This window comes from Equus asinus, chromosome 2 (assembly GCF_041296235.1).
Source record: "Equus asinus isolate D_3611 breed Donkey chromosome 2, EquAss-T2T_v2, whole genome shotgun sequence".
In the NCBI taxonomy this organism is placed as follows: Eukaryota; Metazoa; Chordata; class Mammalia; order Perissodactyla; family Equidae; genus Equus; species Equus asinus.
In genome coordinates this window covers 44,985,280-45,000,589 of record NC_091791.1, presented here as the reverse complement: position 1 = coordinate 45,000,589, position 15,310 = coordinate 44,985,280, and the positions used below count along the sequence as shown (strand labels likewise).

The following is a 15,310-nucleotide window of genomic DNA, read 5'->3' as shown; positions in this document are numbered from 1 at the left end:
AATAAAGTGATCTCTAGAGCTGTATTATAAGATGCGTATGAGAAGAAATTACTACTTATGTTTCCTTAGATTTCTTATAGTTCTTTAATAATCTACCATGTTTATGGGAAGCACTCAATAAAATTTATTTTTATTTAAAACATTTTTCAAGGTTATACAATCAGCAGGAAATAGTAAGCAATCTTTTATGACAATATTTATTTTCTTTACTGTGGTATGATTCTCTTAATAAGTGATTTTTCAGGTAAAATAAATCTAGTAATAGGATCAACAATGACAAAATCTCGTAGGTCTCTGTCTCTGTCTCTTTTTCTCTTTCTCTCTCTCCTCCTCCTTCTCTCTGGTAAATTACTTAATAAAAGTACTTTTCTCTGAAAAATGTCTTTTGGTCCTCCTTAAATTCAGGCTGTCCTAGGCGCTGACACATGACTTCTAGGAGTCCTGCATTCCTCTAGTTCAGTAACACCTGATATAACCATTCTTCTGTTTCACTTGTTACAGGCCAAAGATGTTGACCTTGGAGCAAATGTGTCTTATCGGATAAGAAGTCCAGAAGTGAAGCACTTTTTTGCACTGCATCCATTTACAGGAGAGCTCTCCCTTTTAAGGAGTTTGGACTATGAGTCATTTCCAGACCAGGAAGCAAGTATCACTTTTCTAGTGGAGGCCTTTGATATTTATGGGACAATGCCACCTGGTATTGCTACTGTCACAGTGATAGTAAAGGTAAGGAATATAGATGACTGCTGGTTGCCTACTTTACTCTCTACTTGTAACTTCTGGTTTTTATACTATATCCATAATATTTGGGGGCAACAATTCATAACAACACAGTGGAGCCAGACCCAAAACATAGATTTTTGGATGTGAAGTATTTATGAAGGTTTGCTTGAGAAATAACTATATTGTTCGACTATAAAAGGTAGATTTGAAAGAAGCACTAAATAAGAGTTCAAACACTGTGGCTGCCTGTCTGCCATTAGCTCTGTGATTTCAATCAAGTCATAATTTCTCCAGACTACAGTTTATTCCAAATTCCACAGCACTATGGGTAATAACTTCAGCCAAACCCTTTGATTTAAAAAAGAAAAAGAAGACTCTGAAAGATTAAGAGTTCTAAGGCCTCAGAACTAATAAGTTTAGTTTGGAACCCAAGATTCTGGAATGAAATAAGCTTTGGAATCAGATGGAACTGAGGGAAAGTTCTGTGTCAGCCATTTTCAAGTTCTATGACCTTGGGGACTTTGTTAACCTCTCTAGATGTGCTATGTCATTCATTATAATACCCTGTGCAAATGATTGCCTGAAAGAGCATGGCATCTTCAACCTTTTGGGTTTCCAGTGATTTTTAAGTATACTCTTAAAAGAAGACATGAGGAAAGATTCATCAGTTCCCAAATATTAGTGTATATAAAGGTCATTTGACTTTCAGATTCCTCTACTTCTTTCCAAAGGAGTACCTTTTCCATTGGGAAAGCATCATATACGCATTTCTCCCTAGAATTAGAGAAAGTTAGCTTTCTGGAGATTACTCCAATTCTTGAAAGGTGTTTTCAGTAGACGGCAATACGTACACAAGGTTATAAGGTACACAATGTGTTGGTGAACTTTTCCACAATGCTCATTTTTGTAGGGCACTGCAGTGTGTAAATGATGGAATAAGAAATCATCACTTTTCTTGAGTTTTCATTTGATTATTTAACTGAAAAATAATAAATGCTATTAGTTTTCTCAGACAGTAAAATATTGATAGAAAATGTAGAAGATTGTTAAAGATTTCATCAGTATGTAATTAGCATAACTGTATTTATCATGTAGGTGAATGCTGTAATGTTATTGCCTGTAAGATCTTTGGGTCTGTTTATTTATTTTTAGATAATCCTGCGACCAAAGTGGGACACAGGGATTATTCCACTGCCTTTTCTCTACACTTGACCTAGGCTTATCTGCCAGTATACACATGGTGCCATTTTTTCCCTGGAGTCCTGCCGTCTCCTCTAAACTACCTTGGAAAGAGGAACATAAGTCCCTTCCATTCTCAGATGCACTAAAGCTGTCTGCAGAGTTTTATTAGGGTCTGAATTCCTTCTTTCCCGGGGTCCACAATAACTCTGTTCCTACTTCTTCCCTTTAGTGTCTCTCTACCCTAAGAAATTTATCAATTTCAGGGAGTGGGAAATGTATATTTCAGGAAGGTAAAGTTTTATTCAGCATTAAGTCCTCTTTGAGAGTAGGAACTGGAACAGTCAAAACCTTTTCTTGGGTAACCTGCTTTTTTGTTTGTATCTCTCTTCCTGAGACGATGATTTTCTAATAGGCTAGGGAAGAATCAAGGGAGAACACAACAACACCAAGGGCCTGTTAGGGGACATTTAGAAATTTGGAAATCTGTTTACAAAAACATTTTAGAAGATGATAATATTGGTGGTTATGAAGATGTCATGATAAGTAAAAAAGATGAAAAAGACTAAGATGAGTCTGATCTAAATGGACTAACTATAGCAAAATAGCTTCTGGACCAGGTGAAAAGTTTAGGACATCTTACTCTGATTGACCCTTGCCTACCATATGGTTTGGTGGAATTGAACACTAAAAACATTTAAAATTTAAAAAAATGGTCCAATTGCTGACCATTTGGATGATAAGGGAAGAAAAGACTTGCCGCTAATGACCTTGCCCCTAGTCTTCTCAGAGCCAGAGATGGATACTCAAATGGTACAGCCTTCTTTCTCAGGATGGATGTGGTTGGTAATGGAGAGTTATAAACCCTCCTAGACTTTGACTCAGCTGCTCTGGATTCAATTTAGGTTTGTTTTCTTGGATGTTTTTTGATAGGAGAAATCACTGGAGTCAAATTGGAGTCAAAAATATCATCTAAACAAGTAAGATGTGGATTAAATAATCTTCATTCTCTATCTGGGACTCGAGTCTCTTAAAATGCACTTCATGTTCCCTGACCACCTCTTTATTTTCATATAGGGGTAGCACTCACCAGCCTGTGGGAAGGAGTTACTGATGCGCTCATTCTTTCTTCAGAAATAGGACAGTGTTGATCTGATTTTTGTTGTCTCATTGCTTTGTCTTATTTAGACAAGTCAAACTAATTCATTGGTCCAGTCTTCCTGACTTACACAAAATTATTTCTGATTTATTGTACATTTAAAAACAAAACATAATGAATATTTAATTCTAGACATTTCAATACCAGTTTTTTTTTTCTTTTTCAAGATGATATAAGCATAACAAGATTTGCAGACTATTTCCCCAAACACAGGCTGACACTTGAATTCCTTCCTGCTGATCACTCAGGGTGAGGTTATCACAAATAGAACTTTAAAACTCTATTGTATACTATTGGGTGCATAAAAATATCATGCTTGTTTGTTTTGAAGCAAAGAATGGAGTACAATTCTCATTTCTCCACAAATGCAGATCTTTCTCAAGCTTGTAAATTTTCTGCTATTGGTCTGTTTACTTGCAGCACTGACAAACTGTCTTGCTGATAACATAATTGCATGGTATTTGCTAAGAGATATTTCTGCCCAAAACAGTCACCACGGGGAAAGCATCTTGAAGATCTCTCTTTGAAAATGAACAGAAACAATTTCTTTTGTACGCAAGAGAAAAAGAAATATCAAGCACTTAATGTCTAGCCCATTCAACTTATTTAAAATTGAAGTGAGAATGGGAAAATTGAAGTAATATTTAGAAGGAGAAATATTTTCACAGTACAAAGAAAATAGAATTTTATCACAGACACCTGCAAAGAGCTTTCTTGGTGTCAAATTTCAGGGATCCGAAACAACACCAATGATGATCATACAAATAATACGTATTTTTGTTGCAAAGTCTTTGTAGAACAGTGATAAACAAGGCTGTTTTCATTGTACATTTATTGAATATCTAGAAGAATTGAATCTGTGATAATAGTAAACTAGATGATGTAGGTAAATCCCTGGAAAATAAAAATAAAATTCTAAACAGTTTAAAGCATAAAATCCAGAGAAAAACCTGCCCTTACAAACTGAGTTGTAATATAGAATACAGAAAATACATGGAAAGAAAAGGTCTGTTTTCTATAGTAAGCCCAACACTGAATACTGTCAAAAAAGTTGAAATATGTAAATGGATATATGATACTGGGCAGCATGGACAGGACTTTGTAAAGGGCTTGTCTAAGATAGGCAGATGACTTAAGTCGTTCTGCTGATTGTAATTTTAGATAGAATGGCTGCACAGGAGTAGGAGAGAATCAGGGAGATGCTTCTGGGAAGGAAGGAGTCTGGATTTAGCCCTGGTTGTGTTTGCTTATCTTAGAGGTGCAGGTATAGGAGTAGGTAGGGATAGGTGGAAAGATCAGAAGTGATAGAACATCCACAAGGACTGAGGTTGATGGGAAATACAGTGTGTTCTGCAAGATGGAGCTAGCATTTTCATCTTTAAGAGGAGTTGCCTCCTCCAGGAAGACAATAAATGCTTCCTCCATAGAATATAGGAAAGAGGATGACATTTTTAGATAGCAACTCAATGCCCAGTACCAAGGCAGCATTTGCCATACCATGGACACTTGATGGGCAGTGATGTGCCATTGATGCTCCATGGTGACAGTATTGGTAGAATCTTGGTTTTGTTTTGGTCAGAGACCAAACAGAGCCTTAGTCAGACACCAAATGAAGCCTTGATGTTGCTTGTGGTTTGAGAGACCAAGAAGTAGTCCTGGACTCAAACAAATCAGAAACACTGGACATTTCAAGATTTACAGCATCCTTCCTTCACTGGCTCTGGAGGGAGGAAATTGAATAAAAGATGATTTCAATGAACCAGCTAAGGGAAGTATGGTCTAACGGAGTGATGATTATTTTTTACAATTTGCTGATTTTTCCCTTAGGGAAAACACTTGTTTTGGACTATGACCTTCAAATATTTCCCTCAATTCTGTTCTGCATTGTCATGTTCTCACTGGTGTGTTCTTTCTAATGTATTCACTGCCAGGTTTAAAGAGTGTGAATACATCAGGAATAGCTTGTCATGAGGCTGAGTCAGATAGTTTCCTAAGTATCAATATACCCTGCTATTCTAGAGTTTTATGACTAAGATATAACATGTTTCCTCTAAAGAACCAAACTAGAGGAGCCGGCCCGGTGGCATAGTGGTTAAATTTGCACCCTCCACTTTGGTGGTCCAGGGTTCACGGGTTTGGATCCCGGGTGTAGACCTACCCACTGCTAATCAATCCATGCTATGGTGGTGTCCCACATGCAAAAGAGAGGAAGATTGGCCCAAATGTTAGCCCAGCGGCAATCTTCTTCAAGCAAAAAGAGGAAGGTTGACAACAGATATTCGCTCAGGGCCAATCTTTCTTATGCACAAAAAATAAAAAGAACCAAACTAGGGGAAACAAATAAAATTATCCATGTCCAGAGTTAAAAATAGTATCTCATAAGCAGTAATAATTTATATTTCTATGGGTCTCTCTCGTGGCTCCCCAAATGTCACTACCGATTTCTGGGAGTCCCAGGAAAGTGGCTTACCTGTATACATGATTAAGTCTTTTATGCTTCAGTGATTATCACATTCTCCCCTGCTTGCCAAAGCACACGAGACCAGGCTTACTATTGCCACAGATCTCCAGATTGAACTGCCTCCCAGTGGGGCAACGCATGCTGATGTGCCCTGTTGATACCAGTTTCTTCTAAGCACTATCACTATTCTCAGTCCTGTTGTCTCTGTAGCTCCTATCTCCACCCTGATGAACTGGCTGCCATGGATGGGGGTTGGAGGGGGGGACTCTCAATGCATTGGAATTCTCAATATATTCTCTGAAAACTTGATGTCACCAAAGTCATACAACATTCCAAACAGTGATAGTTTGTGCCTTCAATATTTCAACATTTTCAGGTTCTCTCAGGCTGTATTTCAGAGAGCGCCAGCTCCACAAGATGGTGATGAGTGTCTCACAGACAAAGAAGTTCGTAAAGAAACAGATTTGGGAAACACTGAGATATGCACAAGTAAACAGATTTCTACACTGCAGGCCTTCATATAGGAGACTTCAATATGCTAGTGTACACTGTGAATCTCAAGAAAATAGAATATAACTTCCCACATTTCCTAAAATTGATTATGGGATTCTTTTTGTTTATAAAGCTTCTGATAGGACGAATTTTCCAAAGAATGAAATGTGGGGAAATCTTTTTCAGGTTTTAGTGAAAATAGCTACTGGTGAAGTTAATTATGGAATAAGTTATTGTTTTAAATGTACAAGTACAACTGCTATAAGTTTCTCTCTTTTTACCTAAAAAAACCAGCTTTATAAATAATTATAAAAATTATCTTCAGGGAAGTAAATTAACATGATGCAATGTTTAGATGCTCACTAGGTTGTCAAGATAAAAGTGTAGTAACTAGTTGAAAGAATTTTAAAAATGTAAAATATTTTTGGACAGAGATCTTTAAAAAGTTGTGTGTGGAGTTTTTAGTGAAAAATCCTATTCAAGCCATCTTATACATAATCTTTTGATGACTTTACCAGTTCCATTTCTCCTCACCTGTAAATATCAGAATGATTCCTTCGGGATCTGACCTACCAGAATTAAATCATAGCTTTATCCTTTATTAGCTGGATATCCATGAGCAACTTAATCTCTCTAAGTTTCAGTTTCCTTATATTTAAAATAATAGTAATAATAATAGCTAACATATTTTAGACAAACTAATTTGTCTAAATTTAACACACTTAGAATAATGCCTGACATACAGTAAAAATAAACCATATGCACACACATGCATACACAAATATAATTATTATGCAAGTGTAAGAAAGTCTGAAATAGGGTGATATGGTTAGACAGAATCTGCGCAAAGATTCTAGCTCAGAATATGCACATATTCTCCCAATTGACTACAGTGTCAAGACTCAGGAAAAATTCCAAAAACTTATCAGCTCCTTTCTCCCCACATTACCATTCCCAAACAGGAAGACCGGATAGGAATGGAATGATGTATTAAATCACTGGGTTTGTCAACATTGTGCAGTGTCATCCTCCTACAACACAGCCATCAATCTTGAGGGACTGTTTTACCTGCCAGAGTGCGTGAGTGATGGGGCAGTTTCTCAGATAACAGAGATGCATCTTATGTTAAATTTAGTTAAACTCCTTGCTATATGCTGTTGTCATATCCTTGTACTTCCTCTTTCATAACATCCATCACACTCAATATTATTTGTTTAATTTTTGCTTTCCACACTAAGCTGTAAGCTCAATACCAGCAGGCACTCTGCCTTTCTTGGTGGTAAGCATACCCCCAGCATCTAAAGGACAGCCTAATGCACAGCAGGAGCTCCATCGATATTTGTGATGCTGGAGCCGTGGTGTACATTTTGCTACTTGTGGCAAAGTGTGACTTTGATCACCTCTACGTCAGGGATATACTTGCTCCCAAGAATCCCAGCTCAGAAATAAAACTCAAACAAAATAAAAACAAATTTAGGCAGCTAAGAAGGAAGCTTCTAGTATAGGTTTTGATCCAGAAAAAAATGAGATGTTTAATTGAGAGCCTCATGCAAAATAGACAAAGAAAGATTTGTTTGGTTAGGGATGGGGCCTTTTTGATCCTATGTGCAAAACCGCAAGACAAGGGAGAGAATTTAGAAAAGAAAAAGCGACAAGCAGAGAAACTGAGAGGGACCAAACAGGCGGATTATACAAGAAACAGCAACTGGGTGTCTGGTAATGGAAAACAGAACTGGTAACAGGCAGGGGAGAAATCAACTGGGTACTCTGCCAGGAAGACGAGATATCAGCTCCATAAACCTCAAGAGATTTTGGAGCACAGGGCAGCGAAACAGTTCTTCGTGGACAGTGCTAACGCTAGAGACTGTACTCTAGTCGTAACGGAAGTCATTCCACTCACTGGCACCCACGTCTGTGTCTCCCCATGGAGCACGTGTGACTGTTTAAGACCAGGGCCAGCATTCTGTACATTTTCATTATTTTTTCACAGATGATCAGAGTATAACAAGTTAGTTCTCTTTTATCACAAAAAAAGCCTCTTATCCAGAAAAGTTTTTACCCATGATTCCAGAAAATCAAAATTTTCATTATCTCTTTCCCTTTACGTTTTATGGAGAACTTGCTATTAATTTGTAATCTCGTCAGCACGTTCCTGTTTTCCTAGTATGCTCATTAAAAAAGGTTTTAAATCTGTGGTCTGCAAAGTAGAAATGGTTTCTGTGATTATTTTACACTTTAATTTAGAAAACAAATAAATGAAACTCATTTTCTTCCTCCTAGCTAACTGTACCTTCAGGTGTGCTTTTATTTTCATGGTACATGGAAACAAATTCCAAGTTTACTGGTACACCATTTTTTTTCCTGAGAAAAGCATGGTTGAGAACCATGGTAACATTCAGAATACTTTTTAGAAACATGAAAAGTAATTTTTGTTCCGACCAACAAAAATTATAACCGCAGAAAGCAAACTATTATGGGTCTTGATAAAGTTGTTAACAAGAGGACAGAAAAGGAAATTTCTTTTTGCCAATACTGCTCTCTAGTGGAATAATGGGACCGTGGCGCTTATCCTTAATTTGCTGCATAATAGAGCGTTCGTACAGAAGCAAATTTATGTATGTTTTTCTTCAGACATCCCCGGAGCATAAATATAACGAACTATTGATTATGCTCGTTGGCATTGCATTTCAATAAATTTTCCCATTTGAAATAATGCATTGTGCAAGAACTATATGCACTGGCTGCATATTTTAGCCACAGTAAAGGATTCTAATCCCAAAATATGTACATTGTATCATAAAAAGAAATACTGCTGCAATAAGTGTATTGATTTATTCTTCATCCTGTCAATGGCAAGCAAACTAAAGGGGATGATACCAATCTCTTGATAGTCTTCAGTTATTTACAGCCTTAGGTTTGTATCTAATCAGTTTGTGAGGCTAGATGATAAAAACGTCCATTGTGCATTCAATTAGAAGGTGAATCCAGTGAATAGTTTCCATCAAGAAAAGGTCACTGTACTCAGCACTGTTAACAGCTGTATTGAGATCACTGGAAAGTCACGCATTTTTTTCCTGAAGAATCAGATTATGCAAAAAGTACCCTGTGAGCCAGCCCTGAAGGTCTAGTGGTCAAAGTTCATCACTCTTACTGCTTTGGTGGCCTGTGTTCGTTTTCTGGTCACGGAACCACACCACCTGTCTGTCAGTTGCCATGCTGTGACAGTGGCTCACATAGAAGAACTAGAAGGACTTACAACTAAGGTGTATAGCCACTCACCAGGGGCTTTAGAGAGGGGGAGAAAAGAGGAAGATTGGCAACAGATGTTAGCTCAGGCAGAATCTTTCCCTGCAAAAAAAACAAAAGTACCTTGTAACATTAAGGTTTTAAATGTCCGTTGAGGGGAAAAAAGAAGAAGAAAATTTATAGGAACATATTGAGATAATGAGTTTATGACACTGGAAACTCATACACAGGAGACGATTGGGCTCCTTTCCTAACCTAAGTTACAATTTAGGGTACAAGAGGATTTCTACCCCTTTGGTTACGAGATTCACTCGTTAAATTAATTGGCACTCTTGAAAACAGCAAGAGGAAGTGTGCATGCAAGCGTTTTATATATTTACGCCCTGTCTGGAACCTCAAGATCAATACGCAATGCTGCCCTCATTATAGAGAACCAGTGCTTCCTTGGTTCATTTACTTGTTTAGATTCAAAAGCTCATAATTTATAAAGAAAGCCTTCTGTTTTTACAGAGGAGGTTGTGAATACTATATATCAAGACAGAAGAAATGATACTTTTTATTTTTCAGTTTTGCTCGTAGTTCAACACTTCCTAATTCTTATTAGAGTCTGCAGGGTTTTTCATGTTCGCAACTCAGAAGTCAACTGTATTATGAACATAAAAGTGAGCTCTGTTTGATTGTAATAGATAATTATCCTGACCTCTTTGCAAAAAGAGGTTTTATAATCAGTTAATTAGTGTGTTTCCCATTCATATTGTACAGGAACATTGTTGTATCAGAGCAACTATCAAAGACTATGCAGAATAATTTTCTTCTTTTGTTTTTAATAGCAAGTGAGAAAAAGATGACTTGGAGAGTAAGATAATCACCAAATTTAGCCTTGGATTCAAATATACTTGGCCCAAAACAATGCAGGGTGTAATGGTTATTTTAAAATAAGTAAATTTAAGAAATATGAATCAGTACTGGAGAAAAAGCCACAAAAAAAGATTGGCAACAATTGTTAGCTCAGGTGCCAATCTTGAAAACAAAAGAAATATGAATCAGCCATGTTAAAGAGCATTATTTTTGAGGAAAAAAAAATGATGTACTCTTCTTCTTAAAAGATAAAATGATTGAGAAAAAAATGGTCTTACTCTCAGGTGATCAGATTTATTTGTTTGGCTCTTCCAAACAAGTAGATTAATTTAGGCAAAGTCACTAACCCATCTGCAGAATCGGTCTCTTTATCTGTCAAATGACAGTTAAGTGACATGAAGTCAGGGACTTCTTTTTCTTGAGTCATCACAGAATCCTGAGTGGGTAGCATTGGGTCATAAAAGTGGGAGGAATTTGATAAATATTTGTTTAATGAGTGACACTACATGAATAACAATGCACTTATATCACTGCCTTGTGAAAATTAAAAAGGTGTATAGAAATTATTTTGAAAAAATCCTTAAGTAAATTAACATTGTTTTCTGTCTATAAGAACATCTAATCCTAGCACACTATTGTGCTATAGGGAAAACATCCTTAAACCATTTTCCGTTTGTGAAAATGTAAGATGGGAGCAAAGGATATTTCACAGTTTGCATTTGAAATGTTCTAATCATATCATTTGCTAAGTATATAAAGAATTTTCAGCTGCAACAGAAACTTTAAAAAGCTTTTTAAAAACAACAACAACAAAAGACATCTTCTATGCCTGTCTCATAGAATGGCACTTTTTATAAAATTTATTCTTTCTTGTTTTCAAAGTTCAAAACTGTATCATACCATTAGAAGTATCTTCAGAGAATTTTAAGCATCACTCTAGTATCTAAAAGGTGTATTTGGTGGGGTAGGGGAGTGACAAACTGTTTACTCAAGTGGAATGGCCTTCAACTGAGATCACACACATTAATATTTTATAGGAACTCAAAATCTCCTCTTGGGTGCCATTCTAACGTGAGAGTAATGGAATTGAGAGGACGGAAGTCTGACAGTGGCAAATGGGTTGTGTGATATGAAGAGATGGAGCTGTTCTAGTAACTGTGTGGTTAACCCAGTTTCAAGTGAAGCACTAAACTCTTAATTGTGTTTTACAGGATATGAATGATTATCCTCCAGTATTTAGTAAACGAATCTACAAAGGGATGGTGGCTCCAGATGCTGTCAAGGGTACACCTATCACAACCGTTTATGCTGAGGATGCAGACCCTCCTGTAAGTAGAAGACATTGATTAATACTCTGAACTGTGGTGAGGAAAACCTTTGACACTCATAAATGACCCAGTTCCTAAGACGACACAGTCTGGGAGTTTCACTCGATTCACTCGATGCATTTTGTGTACTCTTGCCTGTTGTATCCCCAGGTAGGGACAGTATTTCAGATGATTATTGAACTTAGACAATTAGGGATTTGCTTTTAGTTATACTAGAATTCAGAATTAACTATTCACCAATTTATCCAGCACTAATGATAAATCTGCATAGAAGGTATTGTCTCCATTTGGTAGCAGTATAATTTGCGTTCTTTATAGAACAGTGTAAGCTTAGTTTAATCGAAATAGATTTTAGGGGGCCAGCCCTGTGGCCGGGTAGTTAAGTTCACGTGCTCCACTGCGGTGTCCCAGGGTTTTGCCAGTTTGGATCCTGGGCATGAACATGGCACCGCTCATCAAGCCACACTGAGGTGGCGTCCCACATGCCACAACTAGAAGGACCTGCAACTAAGATATACAACTATGTACTAAGGGGGATTTGGGGGAGATAAAGCAGAAAAAAAAAGATTGGCAACAGTTGTTAGCTCAGGTGCCAATCTTGAAAAAAAAAAAAGAAATAGATTTTACCTTTATGTGTTTTCCATTTTATTCATATATGGCTATTTTGTTAACAAATTCTAAGTCAACATATGACAATGCTTATATTGAATGTATTGAATGTATTAATTTTAGTAAACTAAAATCTTAATATTGCTTTAAGGACGTATTTAATAGATTCCTTTATTATTCAGAATTTTACCTCTTTTGAGATATCCCAAATTGACTTTCAAGTTAGAGGATTTTCACTGGAAACATTGTTATAGCAGAAGTGAGTAAATTTTTCTTAATGTTGTTATCTTAAAGTATTAAAAATAGCATGTAGAAGTAATAGTATTTATATAAAAATGCCTTCTGTAAATAACTTGAGTGCTTTATAAGTATTAGTTATTTATTCTCATGATAGTCAAATGATGAAGATTTAAACTTTTACTTTGAGCGAGCTCACACTCTAAGTCAGTGGCTGATATATTCTAGAAAAATATTAAAAGTATTAAATAAACTGGGGCTGGCCCCGTGGCCGAGTGGTTGAGTTCGCGTGCTCTGCTGCAGGCGGCCCAGTGTTTCGTTGGTTCGAATCCTGGGTGCGGACATGGCACTGCTCATCAGACCACGCTGAGGCAGCGTCCCACATGCCACAACTAGAAGGACCCACAACGAAATATACAACTATGTACCGGGGGGCTTTGGGGAGAAAAAGGAGAAAAATGAAATCTTTAAAAAAAAAAAAAGTATTAAATAAACCATTTTAGGAAAGTGAGAGAATAGAAAAAGACCTGAGTTTTATAAGTGATTTAGAAGTTCTATTTTGTATTGCTAATATAATTGTATTTATGTAATGCTATTTATTTAATAAAAGGTGAATGGCAGTCATAAAATTTTTCAGTCTCAATTATGACAAGCCATAGAAAGTCTTTTGTGACTATACGGTCTTGAAAAATAATAATGTTAACATGAAAGCAATGACCTTTCCCTCAGAAGCTTCTTTTCTTGAGTGTGTTAAAATGTCTTTGAAACTGATTTATTGCATCTTGGGAAATGTGATAGGCAAAATCTCATAGCCTTGAACACACCAATAGAGACGGCGAATGTGAAATTGGTAGCTTGTCTGCTTTTTAAGTAAACTATGAAAGGTACAAAATACTTTGAAATTAGGGATACGTATTCAGTTCTATTCAGGCCATACATTTTGAGCACCAGCTCCATGCTGATCATTGTGTTAACTAGATTTTGCTCTACAGAAACTGACAATCTTATAGGAAAAAGAGAACTGTGCATAGAAATGATAACACACTGTACTAAATGAGCTTAAGCAAACCCAGCATCTTAAAACACTCATATTTCTGAGAAATTTTCATTAGCGCAGAATTTAAGATAGTGTTAAGTGTAATGGCATTAATGATGAGAGACTAAAAATAGGCCTACTCTTCAACTATATGGGACAGAAATCAAAGTCTTAGCATGGATGGCAAAATCCGTGCTTCACCTTTTTGCACCTGTGACCTTGGTATTTGGTTTGACGTTCAGATCACTCCACCAATGTGAGAGAAGTTGTCTTTGTCTGTTGTCTGTTCTATAAAGAAGTTAAATTACTTCTGTAGAGTGTTTATCTGGAGAGAAGGCCCTGATTTTACACCCTGAAGCTCTTTTATGGAAATTTACCAGGCTCAAATTCCAAATTTCTTTGGAAGAAGTGCTTAGGCTTGCATTCCCAGTAGCAGTTTTTAACATTTAATATCTAATGCAGAGTTTTCAGTAGATGAAAGGTGGATGCCAGTCATTCAATGGCAAACATGAAGATGCTTATTTCAGTTACTGAATATATATTTTATCAGATTCAGTTTTGATTCTTGAATCACTAGTTATTTTTTGGTATAACTAATATTCAGCATTGAGGTTTCCAACTATTACAGCAAATAGGATCCCTTAAATTAGCATCATCACAATTTGGCTGTACCTACACCAATCCAAAATGAAAAGCTCAATTCCATGAAAATTTTCAGAAGATAAATATTATATTACCCAATTTTCAAAAATATTATGATTGATTTTTACTTTTATTATTTTATGTTGGTGCCGTAAATACAAAATAAGTATTTTTTGGTGGGGCTTACCTCATGTTTTCTACTCTGTTATTAGTATAAACATTTGTTAATTAGAAGAAGATAGTTTCAATTTCATGTCCTTCAGGGCTCCTGTGTCAGTTCCACTTCTTGGGCCTGTAAGTATCTGTGGTAACACCATGTTTATTTCATGGTTTCTCTTCCAAACTAGAAGGTAAAGTCCTTAAGGACAGGAATCAAACTTGTTCCAGTTTATATTCCCACATCTAACTCTATGGTTGGTACTTAGTAGTCTGTTAGGGAGCATTTGTTGAATAATTGAATAAATGAGTAAATTAATGGTTATTTCTCTGCTCTTCAAGATTGACAAAATGTGCCAGATCTTCAGAAATTTAGTTATTTGTAACTCTGGGAAAATTTCACAATATCTCCAAGCCTAAGTTTGGCCATTTGAGGGCTGTGAGAATGAATTGGGGTATGGGTATATAATGCTTAGCACCGCTTCTGTACCCTCATAAAGCAGGTATTGTTACTATTCAGAAATAATAATTTCCACCACGAGAAGTTGGCCACATCTTCTTCAAGCCATCATGTTTCTTTTGAATGAAGTGAGAACCACTCATTTTTAAACTAGAAAATAGCAACAACAAAATCCTTTGAAGCATCAGATGGAGAAACTGGGTAAGGTCTTAAAGCCAGAGAGAGCATCGTTACTGAATATAAATTAAGAATTATAAAATGTATGATGTGCAAAACTAAAGTGCTCTAGAGGGAGACGAAAAAATTCTTCTAGGCATTTTTTTTCCCACTGAATTAAATCTGTTAGGACTTTTATTCTCTGCCTTGCTTTTGTGACATCATTGACATTATGTAGTTCGCCGGAGATGTGAATAGTGAATGACTGATCATTTTGGATATGAAAAATTGCTAACCTTTTCTCTCTGCTCACCAGAGACTTCTCACTCCAGACTTTCACAAAACAAAACTGCAAGTGTGATTTCTATTTGCATATTTTTATTCTTTCTAAAACTGCAGGCCAAACCCCATGATACAAGAGTTCTCTTTGTGGATAGGGTAAATGTCTGACAGAATGATATCCTTTGTGAGCATGTGGACATTAGAACAATTGAGAGAAATAAATAAATAAATGGAGTTCACAGTTTGTTCATTTCCAAGAATGTGAAATATGAGGGACCCCTGAAGG

General features: G+C 36.4%; 1 protein-coding gene across 5 annotated transcripts in view; it reads left to right on the top strand.

Annotated features, from left to right (window-relative positions):
* The window catches only part of PCDH15 (protocadherin related 15), a 1,592,394-nt gene that overhangs the window by 1,421,864 nt on the left and 155,220 nt on the right, over window positions 1-15,310 (top strand). For all 5 annotated transcript variants that reach the window (XM_070487986.1, XM_070487962.1, XM_070487971.1 and 2 more), the window contains 2 exons: window positions 502-726; window positions 11,330-11,446. In XM_070487986.1, the coding sequence (XP_070344087.1) occupies window positions 502-726; window positions 11,330-11,446 (342 nt within the window). The remainder of the gene's footprint in view (window positions 1-501; window positions 727-11,329; window positions 11,447-15,310) is intronic.